Genomic DNA, 18,426 nt, shown 5'->3' on the forward strand with positions numbered 1-18,426 from the left:
CCACGGAAATCTCCAGTGTGTTCCCTTGGAGAGGTCATATGCGGTGAACTGCTTGGTGAGGTCATCATTGGTGAACTGCTGGTCTGAACTCCCCAGGGTTTCAGACCTACCTGAAAGATGCCCAAGATATCTGTGCCTCAGTGGGACCTTTTGCAGGTGAATAGTTTGCTGGGCCCTGAGCAGCATCCTTCCTCTGAACTTCTCTTCCAAATGCACACGTGCACGACAGGATTAACAGAAGACCACTGATGGCATCAGACCGCAGGATGATCATGCTTGTAGTGTGTTGCTTAGATAAGATCATCTGATTCAGCAAAAATAGTGCTGTGCACTTCCAAAGACCAGTGTAAGCCAACCTTTTCCCCAAAGCCTGTTTGTTCAAATGCAACAGGATCAGGTGCAGCAAGCTACTGCTGGTCATTTGGTCAACAGATGTCAAGATCCTTTTATCATCCATAGCTGTTGACAAGGCTGTTTTCCTTTTTCCTGCACGAGTGGTCATGCCTGTCCTAAATTCCGGTTTTACACACCTGGTATATATAGGAGAACCCCTGCACCAATTTTTTTTCTTCATTTCTATTTATGAAGAAAGGGAAGGATCCAGCAACAATTCTACCTAAGCTCCTTTTCACCCCAGACTCTCATTTCTAGCCAGTCTGTATTCAACATTATTCTACTGAGAATTAGCATCCAAACATGAATGACAGGATTGAACATTCTCTCCCATTTGGCGCAAATGAGCAGGGAAAGTAGAGAAACCCCCTGGACTATGTTGCACTGTCAGCCTTTGCTCTTCTTCCAGGTTGTCATCATGAGAGATTATCACCATGAAAATGTGGTCGACATGTACAACAGTTACCTGGTGGGAGACGAGCTCTGGGTTGTGATGGAGTTTCTGGAAGGTGGTGCTCTGACCGATATAGTGACTCACACACGGTAAGCTCGTTCTGTGGCCAAGTCTTGCCTTCTAGCCATTTGCTCTTTTGTAGAAAACCACTGCTAAGGGGTCCTGTCTCTAAGATGAGGGAACCGAAGCAGATGAGGTCTCTCTGCTGAAATGAATGAAACTTCCCCCAGGCAGAGCCTTGCATGAGCGTCTGAATCCCCACACTGACCCCTCATGCAAAGGGGATTCTCTGAAGGCAGGGCAGCAAGCGCCTCTCTCGTTCACTCTTTCGCCCTTTGAAACAACAGGGACAAAGGAGGGGGAAGAGGGATAACCATTTTGGTTATTCGCACTGATTCCCTCGACTGTTTCTATAGCAACCTTGGAAGTTACTAAATATGTTTTGTGACAGTATCGACAGATAAAACGGTAACATAATGAAGGAGAGGTCCATGCTGATCTGACAGGTTTAATTTCCAAACTGGATGCATTCTTCTGTTGCCGAAAAATTAGCCCGAATCTTTCTCAAATCTGACTTTTTCTCTGTTGAATGATAATAATATGCTGTTAAATGCATAAATGAAGCTCTTTGGTATGCTTTAGAGCAGTTCTTCTCAAATTTGGGCAAATGACCAAAAATTGGGTTAAATTTTTTTTTTCCTTTGGGTAACGAGACATGAACCCGTTACCCATCGCACTAGGGAAATTTAAATTGACTTTAAGGATTGTCACAGATACTAAAATATATTTGAAAGTCTCCCAGAGTTTTCCTATTAAAACAAAACTGATAATAAAATTACCAGTAATTTGTTGAAATGACATAAAGATCATTCAGTTATACTGTTTTTATTTTATTTATTAAATTTAGAAAACAGCTCATCTCCTCATAGAGGGAGTCTGGGCAGCATACAAATAAAATGTTGAAAACATAAAAACTGAATATAAAAATTTAAAAGAGAGGCAAGAATAGTTAAAATTCAACGTAAATCTAAGTAGTCCTTGACTCGTGAACATTTATTCAGTGACCGTTCAAAGTTATGATGGTGCTGAAAGAAGGAACTTATAGCTTGGTCCTTGGAATTCGATAAAACTTTCTGATAAGTGATTTTGAATAATGAAGGAAAAACTTTGGGAAGCACTGCTTTAGAGGAGAAAGGCATAATTTAGTTGAATACTTCTTGTACGTTTCATAACGTATCTATACCCCAGTAATTAGTTAAAACACTTTCCAGTAGTTAAAGTGGTCTCTTTTTTTTCCGAATAAAATACTGTCTAGCTTCCAATGAGAACAATATAGGGGACAAACCTGAAACAGCAGCCAATCTAAAAGAGCTTCATAAGGATAAAAAAAATGTGTTTATGCTTACAACTTTGCTTTACAAAGAAAAACTCAAGAACTAAACCAAGAAAATAAAGTAAATAAATCTAAAGGGCAGCTTTCTGAAACAGAGGACTGCCCTTTATATTTGGTCATGTAGTTCAGCTTGATACTTGCCTTATATTTTCCACTTTGAAATCAATCCTATTCTAAAACCATCCTGCAAGTCTCAGCAAGCTAAGAAAGGCCAGATAGAAATGGGAAAGTCCAACAGGATTTGAGAGATATACATGTGAGTGTGTAGTGTAAAGCAGGCTAGCTTCTCTCTCTCTCTCTCTCTCTCTCTCTCTCTCTCTCTCTCTCTCTCTCTCTCTCTCTCTCTCTCTCTCTCTCCCTCCCTCCCTCCCTCCCTCCCTCCCTCCCTCCCTCTCTCTGCCTCTCCCCCTCCCCCTCTCCACGGAGAGGTATAAATCCTATGTCTCAATGGGAAGTGGGGATAGGAGAGATATTTATCGGTTCCTATCAAACTACTATGTTTGGAGTATACATGTACAAGTAGTCCTCAATTTACAACCATTCCGTTAGTGACCTGAATTACAATAGCACTGAAAAAAGTGACTTATGATCATTTTCAGTTATGACCATTGCAGTATCCCCATGACCACGTGATCAAAGTTCAGACGCTTGTCAACTGGGTCACATTTATGACGGCTGCAGTGTCCCAGGTCACGTGATCATCTTTTGCGACCTTCTGATAAGCAAAGTCAATGGAGAAGCCAGATTCCCTTAATATCCATGTTACTAACTTAATAACTGCACTGATTTACTTAACAACTGTGGCAAGAAAGGTCGTAAAATGGGGCAAAACTCACCTAACAACTGTCTTATTTAGCAGTAGAGATTTTGGGCTCAGTTGTGATCATAAGTCAAGGACTACCTGGAAAAAGTATGGGTTGTGAGGCATTCTCCTATCTTTATAAAAGTTTTCTTTCAAACTGTAATTTAATGTAAATTTTAGTCCATTCGTCCATACATTCTCCCATTTATCTTGCATTATATTATACCCATTTGTTTTGCCCATTTTACCATACACTCTTTAACATATTCATCTTCTACTATGTTTCCCCCAAAATAAGACCCGATATTAATTTTTTTTTTGCCTCCAAAAGCGGCACCGGGTCTTATTTTTGAGGATGGGTGGGTCTTTTCCACTCACCTCGCAGCAGTGGCACCGTCTCTCCCCTCCCCAGCCGGCCCACTTCTTCTGAGGTCAAAGGAGCAGCTTCATTCTGCAGCTGAGAATGGAGCTCCGGCCTGCATTTCCGGAAGGCCTCTGCAGCCGAGAACCAAGCTACAGATTGAATCCATAGCTTGGTTCTCAACTGCAGAGGCCTTCTGGAAAGGCCTAGGACTCCGAAATGTAGGCCGGAGCTCCATTGCCAACTGCAGAATGAAGCTGCTCCTTTGGCCTCAGAAGAAGTGGGCCAGCGAAGCAAGTGTTGATCCATGGGAGGCCTGGCTGCAACATTAAGCTGTATCCCCACCCTAGCTTGATTTTTAGGCATGTGCCTTGCCCTAAAACTAGGGCTTATTTTTGGGGTAGACTTGTATTAGGCCCAGCCCCAAAAATCAAGCTAGGGCTTATTTTCTGGGTAGAATTTTCTTTGGGGGAAATACGGTAGGCTCATTTTGAGTAACCTTTTATATTTTAGAAATCAAGTGATCATCTCCAGAACATAAATCAACATCCAGTTCAGATTTAGTTCCTGTGAAACCAAGTTTTTTTTTATCAAATTTAAATCTTTCAAAAATTTTATAATAATTAAACCAATCACAAGCAAATCCTTCGCTTACTAATTGTTCTTTTGTCTTTATCTTAAATTGATCTTTTTTCAAATATCAATAAGTCTTGATATGTCATCCATTTACATTCCATATTCATCTCTGTTCTATGTAATGTTTCATGAGGTGCTAGCCAAAGTGGTACTTTATCAGCTAATCTTCTCTTATACTTTCACCATACCTGTGCAATCAATTGGGTAACTTTAAAAAATTCAAGGCTGTTAGACCTCGAAGGTTTTGATTTGAGATTTGGATGGCATGTCTATCTGTGATATGATAAAGTAAAAGTTAACCCTACTTTTAGGATTCATGCTATTAGGCAATCGGTTGCACAGTTTTGTTTAATCTTAATTGTTTAAGAGAGCTTCTAGCTCTCTCCGTTCCCTTCTAGCACTGGAGATGTTATCTAATCTGTTAACAATATATCTGTAAACAGCCATCCAAGCTCAGAGAGCACCAAGCATTCACAGTTCAACTCTGAGCTACAAATAGTCTCTTTTGTTAGTTTTGTTTAATTTGGACATTTTCATATCAAGTTTTGAATAGCAAATTGTTTTGTTCTAAAAATGGGGGAATTTTCTCATTTGCTTTATGACTTTTATTTGCAGAACCAGGGTTATTTTTAAGATTGGTTTCAGCCCACATATTAAAAATTCCCATTGCTTTCACTAAGGTCTATTTTCTGAAATATTACTCGCCCGACCAATATTTTGGCAGGCGTATAATTGCAAACAGATGTTTGCAGAAACTCTTCCTTAAATGCTGTCATTAGGATTAGATTCATTAGATGCACTCCTTAATTGCTGTTTGAGCATTACAGGAGCTTCCTAGAAGATCTGATCAAAGTATCTGCAACTTTTACATAAGCATCATGTTGCTATGAAATGTTAACCCTATTGAGTGAGCTATTCATGACCTGAACTGCGCTAGACAATTAGCCATTACCACTTGGGTACCATTGTGAGTTTCTACCTGCTTATGCTCCAACTGGACATTGTCTACTCCCCATCCCATTTTTATGGGTGCAATGGCCTTGTGACCTCAAGCTATCGTTGCTGCATCTGCCAGACCAGCTTTGTCTCCATAGGTGCCCTTCAGTCATTCATCTCAAAAACTTGGCATGTGCAGGTGGGAGGAGGAAAAATACACAACTTCTCAGGAGATCATCTAAAGAATTTGTTACAGAAGAGGTAGAGTGGCTTTAGAAGGTACCAAATTCAGTTTCTTTTATGATAGCATGGTAATGGACAAGACCTTTCCCAACACCGGGAAAATCTCTGCCAGTCAAAGTAATGCTGCTCTACTAGACATATAGACTTCTTGAGATCAGCAATAATCTACTTTCTAGTTTATGAGAGATCCCTCAGGAAAAAAGGCTGAGGTTTTTTTTCATTGTTTATTGTGAAACATTAGAAATATTTTGTTAATGTTATCTTTTGTAATGACGTTTTGGGGAAAACATATCCCAGCAGTAAACATGTGACAACATTTCTTTTCCTATATTGCCTGCCAAATTCCAGAATGAATGAAGAACAGATTGCTACTGTTTGTCTATCTGTTCTAAGAGCATTGGCCTACCTTCACAATCAAGGCGTTATTCACAGGGATATAAAGAGCGACTCTATACTTCTCACTAGTGATGGGCGAGTAAGTATTTTTTTCATTTTTTCTGGCTTTTTTTTTAAACTGGAATCATCAAAAAATGGATTGGGATTTTAATCACCATCAGAAAAAATAGATAATGAACAAACTTGACATGACTGCAAGTTGCTGGGTAGAAATCATCTCAAAATATCAGTCAGAATTTACCCTGATCCCATGCATTGATCCCGTTACACGGATCCCATGCTATTCTGAAGCAGTCGATTGTGTTCACTTACAGGGTTAGCGTTGTGGCTTTTGGGAAGGGTTAGGGCTGATAAAAGACATCTGAAAAGCATCAACAGAACATCACTTGCAACAGTTTGTCTTAAGCCTTCTCTACTGATTGCTGGAGAAAAGTTAACAAGTTTTAGAAGAAAATATAAAACTGCAAAATAGACATTGAAGTTATTCACAAAGTTAACACTAGCTGTAAATTAACTTTCATGGGTATGAGTTTGTGAATTGGGTCACTAAACATCCTAGACTTAGAAAACGAATCAAGAGATCATCATTTTTTTCTCCCATTGGCTCTGTTACCATCTTCAGGCAATTATCCATGTAAACAATGCAAAAGTATAGTTATTATGGGAGGACTAGATCAACACAATCTAGAGCAAACATATTTCACTTGACCTTAATTCGAAGCATGTAAAAATAAATGTAGACAATGATATGTCTAACACATAAGCAAACAGATACATTTCACTGTTTGTGTAGAGGAGCAGTTTGGAATACTAGGCTCGACTCATAAGTAATTCAGAAAAAGTGAAATTTGCTCATAGCGCTACACAACAACACAAGATTCTGTAGGTATTTCTGATATTTTAAACACTTATTTGCTTACTGGTTAAAATGATTATTGCCTAATTAAAATAATTAAATATTGGCTTTAAGCTGCTACAAAAGTATAAACTTTACAGAATCCAAATATATTAAATAAACGCAGAATTTCTTTCATATCAATTTAAATTTGGGTAATTGGGCCCTTCTTTTTTTAGCATGGGAGGCTAGCCAATAAATGATCTACATCCATCGAAGTAGCAGTGATCCTTCTCTGATTGTTTGCTCTAGGAAAATTCCCAATATCTAATTGTTGTATCCTAATGCTCAAGATACAGCAGTGGCATTAGCCTTCAGTGCAATGCAATTCTCATGAAATGGTTCTTTTTCTGAACACAAAGCAATGATATAACTTACAGCTTTGTCAAACTTCGGATTACTTCAGTAACATGTTAACAACCTGTCCATAAAATTTACATTGCTTGCCTGCAGCTTCCATCATTTACCAAGAGATGTGGGAAAATTTGCTCAGCCTGAATTTATACATGAACTGCCCCGGTTCATACCTCCAGCCAAATCAGTCTATGCATCAAAATCCTGACATTTTCAGAATATTCAGAATGTTACATTGGGACTTCAACTAAAACAAACAAACAAATGTGCTTATCGCAGAAATGATGTTAGAAACATTGAGCATGTAAAAACTGAGAAAAATCAAGGCAAAAGATACGCAAATTAAGAGACTTGCTTTATTATTATTATTATTATTATTATTATTATTATTATTATTATTATTATGTGTGGTGGAGAGATTTGCTGACAAACATGCATGCGTGTTTTCATAATGATTTCATTATTTTTGCAACATTTGCAAAGTGTTGCAGTAATGCAGTGACATATATGCCCCACCAAATAAAATAAATAAATTAAAATAAAAATTGAGTAAAATTAAAAACGGACAGATTCATCTACAGTATCTTGACTTGCAAATTGCATATATTCAGGGAGGATATTAAAAAAAAGAAGAAGAGAATACCATTTTTGAATGCTTTTTGGCTGGTTTCCCCTGATCTTTGCTTAATAATATGCACACAATGCCTCATTACGCTCATTGTCTGCGATGCACGTATTGTCATGAACAGTTGTATAATCATCTGATTCCACTGCCCCCTCCACTTTAAAAACATCTTTTCTATATTTCAAGATGCAGAAGATGGGCAAAAGCTTCCTCTACTCGATAAAGGGAAATTGATCTGGCATTCAAAAATATCCATTGTTTTGTCTCCCTTTCATGGTATAAAAAGAACCTTTTTATGCCACGTATGGCTGGGCTATGGTTTTATAAATAGGAACAATCATTTCTAATTTTTATTTGATTGATGTTGAATTAAGAAGCAAAAAAAGGCATGAAAAGTAATGCCAAAATAAGATAAACAGTGCCACAAATAAAATGTGAGGCACCATCGTACAAACATTTAGAAAGCTTCCTTATTAATTATTTTGATAGCTCCCTGTTCTGATCTCAGACTGCATCCTGACATGATAAATGAGCTACTAATCTAATCTAATCCACTTTAGTCCCAAGACTCAAGGCTCAATCATTATTCTGCTTCAGGCACAGGGAGGGGGTCTAGATTGTTTTTGCCATGACTTGATAAAGGCAACCTTTTTGTTTGTTTTAAGTGTGGACCAAGCAAACTTTTACATAGGTGTAACATGAATTGATGCTATTTAAAGTTGTCATCTCCCCTCAAACGAAGAATACTAGAAATTTATTGAATTGAATTGTATTGAAATTGAAGAAGTCCCCCATGTATGTTTACAGTGCTACTTAGAAGCAGTTGAGTTTTATCCCCTTGATTTTATTACTATAAACTCTTGAAAGTTGGTGGAAGCTAGTAGCAGTTAATACCAATAAACAAGAAATGTTTTATTCAGTTTGCATTCTAATTTATGTTTGCATTACTCAGTTTATGTTTTGTGAATCAATTTGCAAAGCAAAAGGCGGTTATAAAACACTCGCATTTTCCTGAATTTTGTGGGACAGTTCTACTCTTAGAACTACATGCGATTTAAAACTTCTAAATTGTGCATGAAGAGGAGCAGCAGGAAACTTCCTTGTCAAAATAATTCTTTCCATAAACTAGAGGAAAAAGTTCCCTTAATGAGAGAAAATGAGAGGTATGCAAGACAATGCTTTCGTTGTGATCAGCTGAAAAACAATTTATGTTTATCATTGGGCAGAAAGTATTGAAATCCTAGAAAATGAGCTATTGATATAATTTCAAGTAGAGACTTTATTATTTATTTATTGTATTTATTTATTTATGAGACTTATATACCGCTTTAAGTGCAAGCACTCTCTAAGCGGTGTACATTAGTAAGCAATGTATATATATATATTTACATTGCCCCCAACAATCTGGGTCCTCATTTTACCTACCCCGGAAGGATGGAAGGTTGAGTCAACCTTGAGCCGGTGAGATTTGAACTGCTGACCTGCTGAACACAGTCAGCTAAAGTGGCCTGCAGTACTGCACCCTAACTGCTGCGCCACCTCGGCTCATCATCTTATGGTTAATTGGATAGGGAACCTGCAGCCTAATAACTTTTAACATCTTCACCTAATTCCATTTGGCCCTTAGTGAACTGCTCTCTGAATATCTCATTATTATTGGTCCCTGAAATATTGTTCTGGCAAGTGCTTCCTATTCTACTCGGTGGAGGTAGCATAGAGAGGGGAAGAAAGAATTTCTTTTTCAGCACTGAAAATTTCTCCAAGTGACACTTTTGTTCCATTGATTACTAGTTGTATATGCATTTAGCAGTGGTCAAGGATTCCAACAGATACAGAGTTTCTGTCCTACATTGGAAAAAGGTTCCCCATCTGATTATGTTGAACAATTCAAATTATGAATCTGCTCAATAAATGCAGTTGTTATTCACTGCCCACTTTGTTTAATTTTGTACGGTGTGATGTGTTATTTATTGTTCAGATAAAGCTGTCAGATTTCGGATTCTGTGCCCAAGTTTCAAAAGACGTTCCAAAAAGAAAATCACTTGTCGGAACTCCATACTGGATGGCACCTGAAGTGATTTCAAGATTGCCTTATGGAACTGAGGTGAGCAAAATAATAATCTTACTCCATTCAGCAACATAGATTATCTTTGGAAAACAATGATCTTTTTAAAAAATATTTATTTATTTAAAGCAATTCAGCTTGAACATATTTCTTCCAGTCTGAATCCAGACTGAGTTAAATTACTGAGATGGATTTGATTACACAATGACCTTTGGTGGACTCAAGATGGAGGTAATGCGTCCCTCCTGGCCCCTCTTTGACCTGTTGGTGACTTACAGTATCTTCAACCATGATATCTTTCTGGATTGATTCAGGGAGTTATGAATAGGAGGCATGGTGTTAACAGAACTTCTCTTCCTCCCTCCAGGCTTGGGTCCAGACAGTTTTGGTTGGGTGGGATGGGTCTAGAACTGGAACTGGACCATTTGGACTTAATCTAGAATGCAGTGACAGGGATAGTTATTTCATACATAACATTATTACTTAGTATTCCACAAGAAAAACAATGAAAACCTGATTCTTTCCTTGGGCACTTGAGTCAGGATGATTGGAATTCCTGTCCAGAGGAGTACAACAAATTTGTGCTCCTGATTGGCAATGATAGTTTCTTGTTTTTTGCTAGTAGTTGTTAACATTGTGTTTTGGTTTATTGTACATCATCCAGAGGCATATTGTTTGAACCAAACAGCCATATAAATGCTATTAATAAATAAAGAACAAATAAGAAAAAGTCTCTCTGAGCAGTTCCCATAACATTGATAAAAATAAGATTGCCTTTCTGTTTTACACAATATGTTTAATTTGGTTACTGCGTTAATCATTTTCTGGCTTTATACAATACATTAATCCATAAAGAAACAAGTGGGCTGGGATTGCATACACACATCCATGCACACAAACCCTGAAGAAGGTTGAGGCTCACCAGATTTACTTAGCATGATCTATGAATGCATCTGCTAGGTCTTTATGTGACCAAGGTCTGCATGTTGCATAAACACAGTCACTGTCTGAATAACATCACACAAAAGAAAAAAAGGGCAGCACGAGAGAAGCAGTGAATCAAGCAAACAGCCCTCAGAATTGCATAGTAGTTCTTAAAATGAACAGCTACAATAATAACTCTTGGGAGAAAGAAAAGTTGAATATCCTGGTTTGCTAAGATAGGAAGTACCTGTCGCAACCTGATGTAATGGTTGTTTTCAGGTGATCGTTGAAGAAGTGCAGGATCTGGTAGAGAACATTATAAGAAGTAGTGAGCCATTTTCCATCTCTTTCTGTGCTTCATTTTTGGTAACATTTTGATAGAAAATGTTTTCAGGTGAGAACAAGGCAATGTTAGCTACTGAAGTTAAATGTATGGCCAGCCTGAAATCAGATGTGTGTGTCACCAGCATCTTAAGACAGAATCCTGCAATGCCAACCACAAATGACCTTTTTTTAAAAAAAAAAATAGTGGGGTAAAATGACGAGGATTAAACATCTGTATAAGGTTATGGTTAATGCAGCTTATTTGCACTGTAATTGGTTCTGTGTTGCAGGTGGACATCTGGTCTCTTGGCATCATGGTGATAGAAATGATAGATGGGGAACCGCCTTACTTCAATGAGCCCCCCCTCCAGGCCATGCGTAGAATCCGAGACAATGTACCGCCAAGAGTGAAGGACCTACACAAGGTGGGAATGCTCACCTTTCCTTTGAATCCTGTGTTTATCCTTCTTCTGCAGCATCTTAGCTGAAATAGGTGGGGCCCCAGAACAGCACCTAACCCCAAACTCACTGTTTATGTTCCCAGAAGTACCTCAACATGTAGACAACCAAGAAGACTGTTTCAAGCAGACAGGATGAGATGGTGCAAGTTTTCTTTCTGCCCATGCACAAGATTATGTGAGCCCGTTTAGCTGTCTAAGTGTAGGCTTAAACTCATTTTAACTCTGCATTAATCTATATTTCAGTGGGATATTTATATAACATGTTCTAAGCAGAAACACTTTATATACCTGCCTTTCTCCTTCCATTTAGCCATCACTCTTCCTCAATACGTTCTAAAAAGGTGAACTATATGCAACATTCAGTTCTGTTAACCATGCAAAAGAGAAGATAAATATTTAGGGTTTTGCACTGATAACACTGTAGTTATACCTTATATTCTCAGTTGTCCTATTGTTAATTGATAAAGAAAACAAATAATTTTTATACATAGAACTCTTATCCCTGATAAGAATATGTACATGAATAGGAGCCTCCCTCCCCCCATAGCTTCCTTTCAATTAATAGCAAATCCCCAAGAGGGTACAGTTAAATAATAAAACCATGCAAAAATTCAGAGTGAAAGTGAAACATTTCAGAAATATCAATCACATGTGTTACATAAAGTGGCAATAGCAGCAGCAACTATATCATTCATAATGCAGCATAGGTTCAACTCAAAGCTTGGGGAAACAGATAGGTCTCCTACTGGGGCCAGCTAAATTTCTCCCCATGTAAATCATTGCCATGGTATGATTGAGAGCAAGTGAATGTGTGTTAAATGAAAGAACTTTGAAATCTGTTTTTGGTCTGCAAGCCCCAATCTTCTGATGTGTGGTTTAGGCATTAGTGGCCTCACAGTGTCGTTTGGTCTTTCCTAGGTTTCATCAGTTCTCCGTGGATTTTTAGACTTGATGCTGGTGAGGGAACCTTCACAGAGAGGATCAGCACAAGAACTCCTGAGACACCCATTTCTGAAACTGGCTGGGCCTCCATCTTGCATAGTGCCTCTCATGAGGCAGTATCGGCACCACTAAATTCAGCTGCTTTTGTTTATCCGTTTATTTGTTTTCCAGGAAACAAGTGAAGCGATGAGGTTAGGTGCTGCCAAAATCAGCAGCAAGCAGCAGTGATCCAGTGAGAAATAATGCCACTGCTGACATGGCTCAGCATACCGTGAAGGAGTCACAGTGGAGATGTAACTTGGCTAATACCTGACCTGTCGGCAGTTAGTAATCCTGGCTGAAATGCACCATGGTTGAATATCTTTGGCCTGAGTCAGAGCAAGAGGTTTTGATTTTAAACCATCCCGTTTGGGGTGAGGCAGGGGGAACTTTGGAAGGCCAAACTTTTATTGCAGATCAAAGTAGAACAACACTTCTGCTTCAAAAGAGACTTTTTTTCTGAATTAAAAAAAAACCCGAAAAACAACCCAAGAAGCACTTTTTATCTCGGTTATAGCAATGTGATGTATTTTGAAATGAATTTGTAATTTTCTGTACATTGCTTTTGATAATTTATGTACTTTGGTGTCATAGTTGCTAGTGGAGGTGAATGGTATTATTTAGCAAGTATTAGAACGAGAGCTTTCCTACTTTTTTATCTCTTTTGAAGAGAAGCAAACATACATGCACAAGCACACATGTGCAGCTTAGAATGTTGATTAGATTTGTGTCTCAGGCAAAAATGGCTACGTTTTGCAAATGTTCAAATTGCTGGCCAATGCTGTATTTATTCCTCCATTCATCGACACAAATTTCAAGCTTTCAATGTTGTTTTGAAGTGATAAGCACTTGGAAAAATCTATTCATGCTTATGGAAAAGGTGGTGTCACAATTCTGTATTAACTGGATGAAAGTATCACCTCTTTTGTGGTGGCAAGCATATGATCAGTTAAGAAGAGCGGAGGAGAAATCTGCTAATCAAGAAGAAATTTGGCTGGCCACCAATAACTATGACATTTCTGGCTGTGTACAACATGCTTAACCAGGTCAGTGAAAGATCTAGCAGTCATTTTCACACTTGTTAAGCTTGCTGACATTGCTCTTTGTTAATTTCTTTGTGAATTAGTTAGTTATATGACACCAACCCACTTGGTTAGATTATGGATCCATATACCGTGTAGGGGTTAGTTCATGAACCAGATTACATGTATTGTGTTAGTACAGCCTATGCTGAGTGATTTGTCCCACAGAGGCCTATCTGAGCTGGCTGAAAACTTATGGGACTTGTATTCCAGCAATGGATCCAGCCAGAGCTAATATTGGATGGTGCCAGATCGAAAATGAGACCAGTTTACAAAACAGACCAATGTCTGTATGCTGCTGGATTCGGTTGCTCACTTCATATGACTTTAGCTGAGTGGTTATGTTCCCATCTGAATTCCAGTAGCCCTTCCTTGTCTTGTGTTTATGAGTTGCCACCATGATTCACCATGTGTCTGGGTGCCCACCCTGAAGTTGGAGCAGAGCACTAAGCATCACCCTTGCTGTCCGCAAACAGTGACTTCATTACCAGTGCTTCATTGTGCCATCACACCACCCCAAGTGAAGTGCCTGGAACTACTAGTCTTTCTTTCCCTCTCCCTAAATTATCTTCTATCCTTTGTCCTTGTGGACTAACATCATGTTCTGTGACTTAAGGTCATTAAAGCAAATGCAGCTGCCATGGCATACTATATTGAGAGCTAGTATCTTCATTGCATCCTGGATAGGGCTGGAATCTCTTAAAGTGGGACATTCCAAAGAGCTGCTGTCACCTGTCATTATAGCTAGTCTTAAGCTAGGCAGACTAAGGGCCTGACCGGCCTGGCCCACATTCACATATCCTTGGAGGCTTTGCACACTTCCCAGTTTAGGCTACCCAATGAAAAAGCTGTTTAGCACACAGCAGACTTTCATCATCAAGTTGCATCACTCACACTGCCTAACACTGAACTGCCCACAAGTTGTAACTACATAAGCTGGAGTTTAGCAGCAGCCATAGTTCAGCAGACAGTTGGGGTTGCACACACAATGCTGCCAGCTTTGAGTCTTCTTTTCTAGCTTCATATGTGACAGACACCCACTCAGGGCACCTGCAGGCAAGAGAATTTTTGCTTAGTCCTAGCAACATGGATATTGCCTCATTTGACTCCGTGCCAATTCCAATGCCTCCCGTTTGTCTTCATTATTTTTATTCAGGCTTTAGAAGTCAACCACTAAGTGGGTGTTTTCTGAGTTTAAATCAAAGTGTTGTAAAATTTGGTTAATGTGTTTTGCCATACAGGAGAAAAAGCTGTCTAAACCCCTTTGAAATGTTAATTCAGCAATGGCAACTACAATTAATCTTATGTTGCTTGTTTGGTAGGTTTGCATGTTTACCATAGACCTAGAGAGATTTGCCCTTTTTAAGTGCTCCATAATTATTTCAGTCAGTTGGGCGGGGGGGAATATTTATTTATTCATTATGTATAACTTGAAAGCCATGTCTTTTCTAACTTCGATTTTGCTTTTTGTTTTGGGTTATTTTCACCTGATTTCACTTGAAGAAAATTGTCTGATCCGAACTCTAATGTCTCTGGACACAGTATTTTGCATTGGGGGGGGGCTTTCATTTTATCAGTAAGTTGGTTGATACCTATTGTAATAATAGAGAAGCCAACCCAAAAGTTAGAAAGCTGCTGATTTGTGATGAGTTGTTAATGAAGAAGATATATTGTTTTCCATTCTGTATATAGCTTCTTTAAAAATTCAAATTGGAACCCCACATTACATTATATACATTGATGCACCACCTTTCCTTGAACGTGCATTCGGCCCCAAGCTCTTTCATTAGAGATGCATAGAATTAAGGCATTAGTACATCTAGGATGGGGGGTACACAACATTTTGTTTGCCAGTGTCATCTTTTGATGAGAGGAGGCAGAGAAATGAGGTGGTTGTAATGCAAAAGTGAACGGTATTGCATGATACAATAGACAGGATTGGGGTTCCCTTCTGCGAGTAGGGTGGGGTCTGTTTTAAGAGAGAAGCCATTTTAAGATTTACACAAGTATCATTTCCATTAAAAATGGTGTGAATATGTGATGGCGCAGTGTTAGAATGCAGTATTGCAGGCTAATTCTGCCAGCTGGCAGCCGTTCGATCCTGACCGACTCAAGGGTGACTCAGCCTTCCATCCTTCCGAGGTCAGTAAAATGAGGATCCAGATTGTTGGGGGGCAATAGGCCGACTCTGTAAACCTCTGTAAAGCATTATGATGATGTGGTATATAAGTCTAAGTGCTATTGCCAATCCATATTTATTTATACATACATACAATGTACAGGTTACCCGACTTCCAACTAATTTTGGTTGTTATACTAGGATTTCATAAACAATAGGTGCTACATAAAGTCCTGGAATTTTATGTTGCCCATCTTTATTTTGGGTAATTCTCAAAACTCCATTCGGGTGAATATAATTTATATTCAGGATTGATAACCCCATATAGATGATTGCTGGGATTGGCTAGAAGCAATAGTGAAGGGGTGGAGGTTACAGGTGTATGCATCACTCCACCTACTGTTCAACTTTCCTCAGATTAATGTCCCAAATATGGCAGGTGATGATGTCTCATTGCCAGTGTTGAAATAAGATTTAAATATATATATGCTTTGCTGTAAATTCATAATAAATTGCATCTTACTAATCATTCAGATTGTTTACATGGACAGCTTTGCACACTGTGATAAGTCAAAATTTCTGACCATAGTCTGTTTAACAAGCCATATTCATTTTCACATCTAGTATTAGGACACCACCTTTTTCAGGCTATAGACTACATTTACTTTGAATGGTTCAGTAGGGATGGCACAGCCCAAAATCAACACGCGCTTAAGTCAGATGCTAAGTGATTTAATGTAATGTTAAATACAGTTAATTGTTTCTCAGTTATTTGGTATAATTTTCTGTTCATATATGGCTGGAAATCTAGAAGGGCTCTGGACTTCTGGTGCCCAGGTTGAGCACGACATAGGGTATTTGAGCCATGGATTATGCATCCACATGCTAAACTTATGGATACCATACCTGGGATGCAAATGTTATAATGTCCACAAGATGGCAGCAAAGGCCTAAAGAAAACAAGACTTGGCTGATATCTATTGGTCATTCAAAGCTTTACAGGCCAAAATCAGTGATGGACAAACTACAGTGGCAGATTCACTCATAATACTAAACCAACTAAGCGTTAAGGCTCTATGTCTTAAGTCAGGAGGATCAAGGTGAGCCATACTATTGTCTGGTAACTGCTTTCCAAGATTTCAAATAGGGGTTTTCCTAGGGCAGGTAGAGCTGGGCCTTTTAATGCTGCTCTGAGCTACTTCAAGGAAGAAAATATACTCCAGATACCTGATACCAGAAAGAACAAATAAACTTTATCATGGCAGGAGAAAAACCTATGAAATAGCTTTGACAGTTACAACTATAAATTCTACCAGGATAACCCATGTATAGAAATCCATACTCTTAAGCCATCATGGACACACATTTTTTTTTTTTTTTGCAGAGTGAAAAATCTGTAAGGAAGACTCTCTTGACTTTTTCTCTTTGCAAAGCTTGAAAGCCTCTCTTTGATGAAAGTCCATGGAAAGGACTCCTTTGACTGTTTGATGAAGCAGTGTCCCATCCAGGATAGTCTGTGTGCGAGCATGTATGTGTTGTGTGTAATGATGATGACACTGTTGTATTGTTTTATAAAAAAATTGTTTCCATGAAACCCTGTTTTAAATCCTTTGGGTATTTTGTCCTTGGTTTTTGGAGAGAAAAATTAGTATAAGCATTTGATTTGACCTGTATACTGCTGCAATAATGTGACATTTATTTATTTATCTACTTTCTGATTTATACGGCCACCCATCTCGCCAGGAGTGACTCTGGACAGCATACCACGATATCCAACCCCTCAGAAGAGAAAGCAGCCATCAGATCTCAATTTCTGGCTACACTTGAGTCCCACTTCTTTAATACAGTCCAACAAACTGGGCTCTGTTCCTAGCTTCCCTAAATTGTAACGCTGAAATGAATGATATAATAAGAACCGTGAGCTCCATTCATCTAACCAGTCCTTATGTTCAGCATGCTACAGTTTCACCTTTTCTAGCAAACTGATAATTCTTGGGCTCTTGGGGGAAGTAGTGAAAAGTTGGGTAGCATCCTCCTTCCTAAAGTCTGACCAATCCTAGGGTAACCAGAACTTCAGAGGTTGAAGCAATTAGCTTTCCATTAAGGAATAAATGCAGTCAGCCTTAAGCATTCCACTGGACTTCTGTATTTATGCACCATAAACATTCTCCTGGATGCTTGCATTGCACTAAGTCAGATTTGTTTTAATTGTCTGTGGAATAAAGCAAAATTGACTAATTCCCCATATATTGTTAAATCCAAGCCAAACAAACCAGTTTATGGCTTAGTGGCAGTGCACAAATCAGCACCCTGGCCCAAGGTTAAACCATCCTGAGCCACCAATAAACATCTGCACGTTAGTCAGGGGAGGTTGAATTCAATGGATGGGTGGAAAGCCACGGATAAAACTGAACCTCTTTCTCTGAAGAATCATCCCACAAAACAGTGATTGTGATCAGGTTTGTGACCTTCCAAAACTCTATCCTTTACTTAGCTCAGTGTTTCTCAACCTTGACAATTTTAAGGCATGTGGACTTCAACTCCCAGAATTCCACAGCCAGCATTGCTGGCTGTGGAATTCTGGGAGTTGAAGTCCACATGCCTTAAAATTGTCAAGGTTGAGAAACACTGACTTAGCTGGAGGCATCTTTCATACACAAACCTTTTTCCTTAATCCTCTAGCATTTTATTGCCTCTCATTCTTTCTTCCTTGCCTAAGAGTGTCCATAAAATACTTAAGTCTAAATGCTCCATATTAAAAATACTCCACATTAAGCAACATAGTTTAGGATTTATTGGTTTTTGCTGTTTGCTTCCATATCTATATTTACACATCCGTTATTTATAACACCTGAAGGTTTCTGCATAGTAAGATGAACATTTCTTGTTGGTGTTCTTATATAATCATTACATTGCAGTAGGCATTTTTCAGTCACAGTACATGCAAAGTGTACAGCCCATAAGCATTTCTCACACCAGAGC

At 38.7% G+C, this 18,426-nt stretch overlaps 1 protein-coding gene across 12 annotated transcripts in view; it reads left to right on the top strand.

The window, feature by feature from the left end:
* PAK5 (p21 (RAC1) activated kinase 5) overlaps positions 1–17,960 on the top strand; it is a 134,922-nt gene extending 116,962 nt beyond the window's left edge. For 10 of the 12 annotated variants that reach the window (XM_039359439.1, XM_039359427.1, XM_039359436.1 and 7 more), the window contains 5 exons: positions 803–936; positions 5,567–5,693; positions 9,467–9,592; positions 11,092–11,226; positions 12,181–15,973. In XM_039359439.1, the coding sequence (XP_039215373.1) occupies positions 803–936; positions 5,567–5,693; positions 9,467–9,592; positions 11,092–11,226; positions 12,181–12,336 (678 nt within the window). In that variant the 3' untranslated portion in view covers positions 12,337–15,973. Of the gene's footprint in view, positions 1–802; positions 937–5,566; positions 5,694–9,466; positions 9,593–11,091; positions 11,295–12,180; positions 15,974–16,828 lie in introns of those variants that run through there. The other 2 variants (XR_005558648.1, XM_039359437.1) reach the window with 2 other exon arrangements.
* The last annotated feature ends 466 nt before the right edge of the window (positions 17,961–18,426 follow it).

This window comes from Crotalus tigris, unplaced genomic scaffold (genome assembly GCF_016545835.1).
Source record: "Crotalus tigris isolate CLP2741 ecotype Arizona unplaced genomic scaffold, ASM1654583v1 scf7180000019070.2622420, whole genome shotgun sequence".
In the NCBI taxonomy this organism is placed as follows: Eukaryota; Metazoa; Chordata; class Lepidosauria; order Squamata; family Viperidae; genus Crotalus; species Crotalus tigris.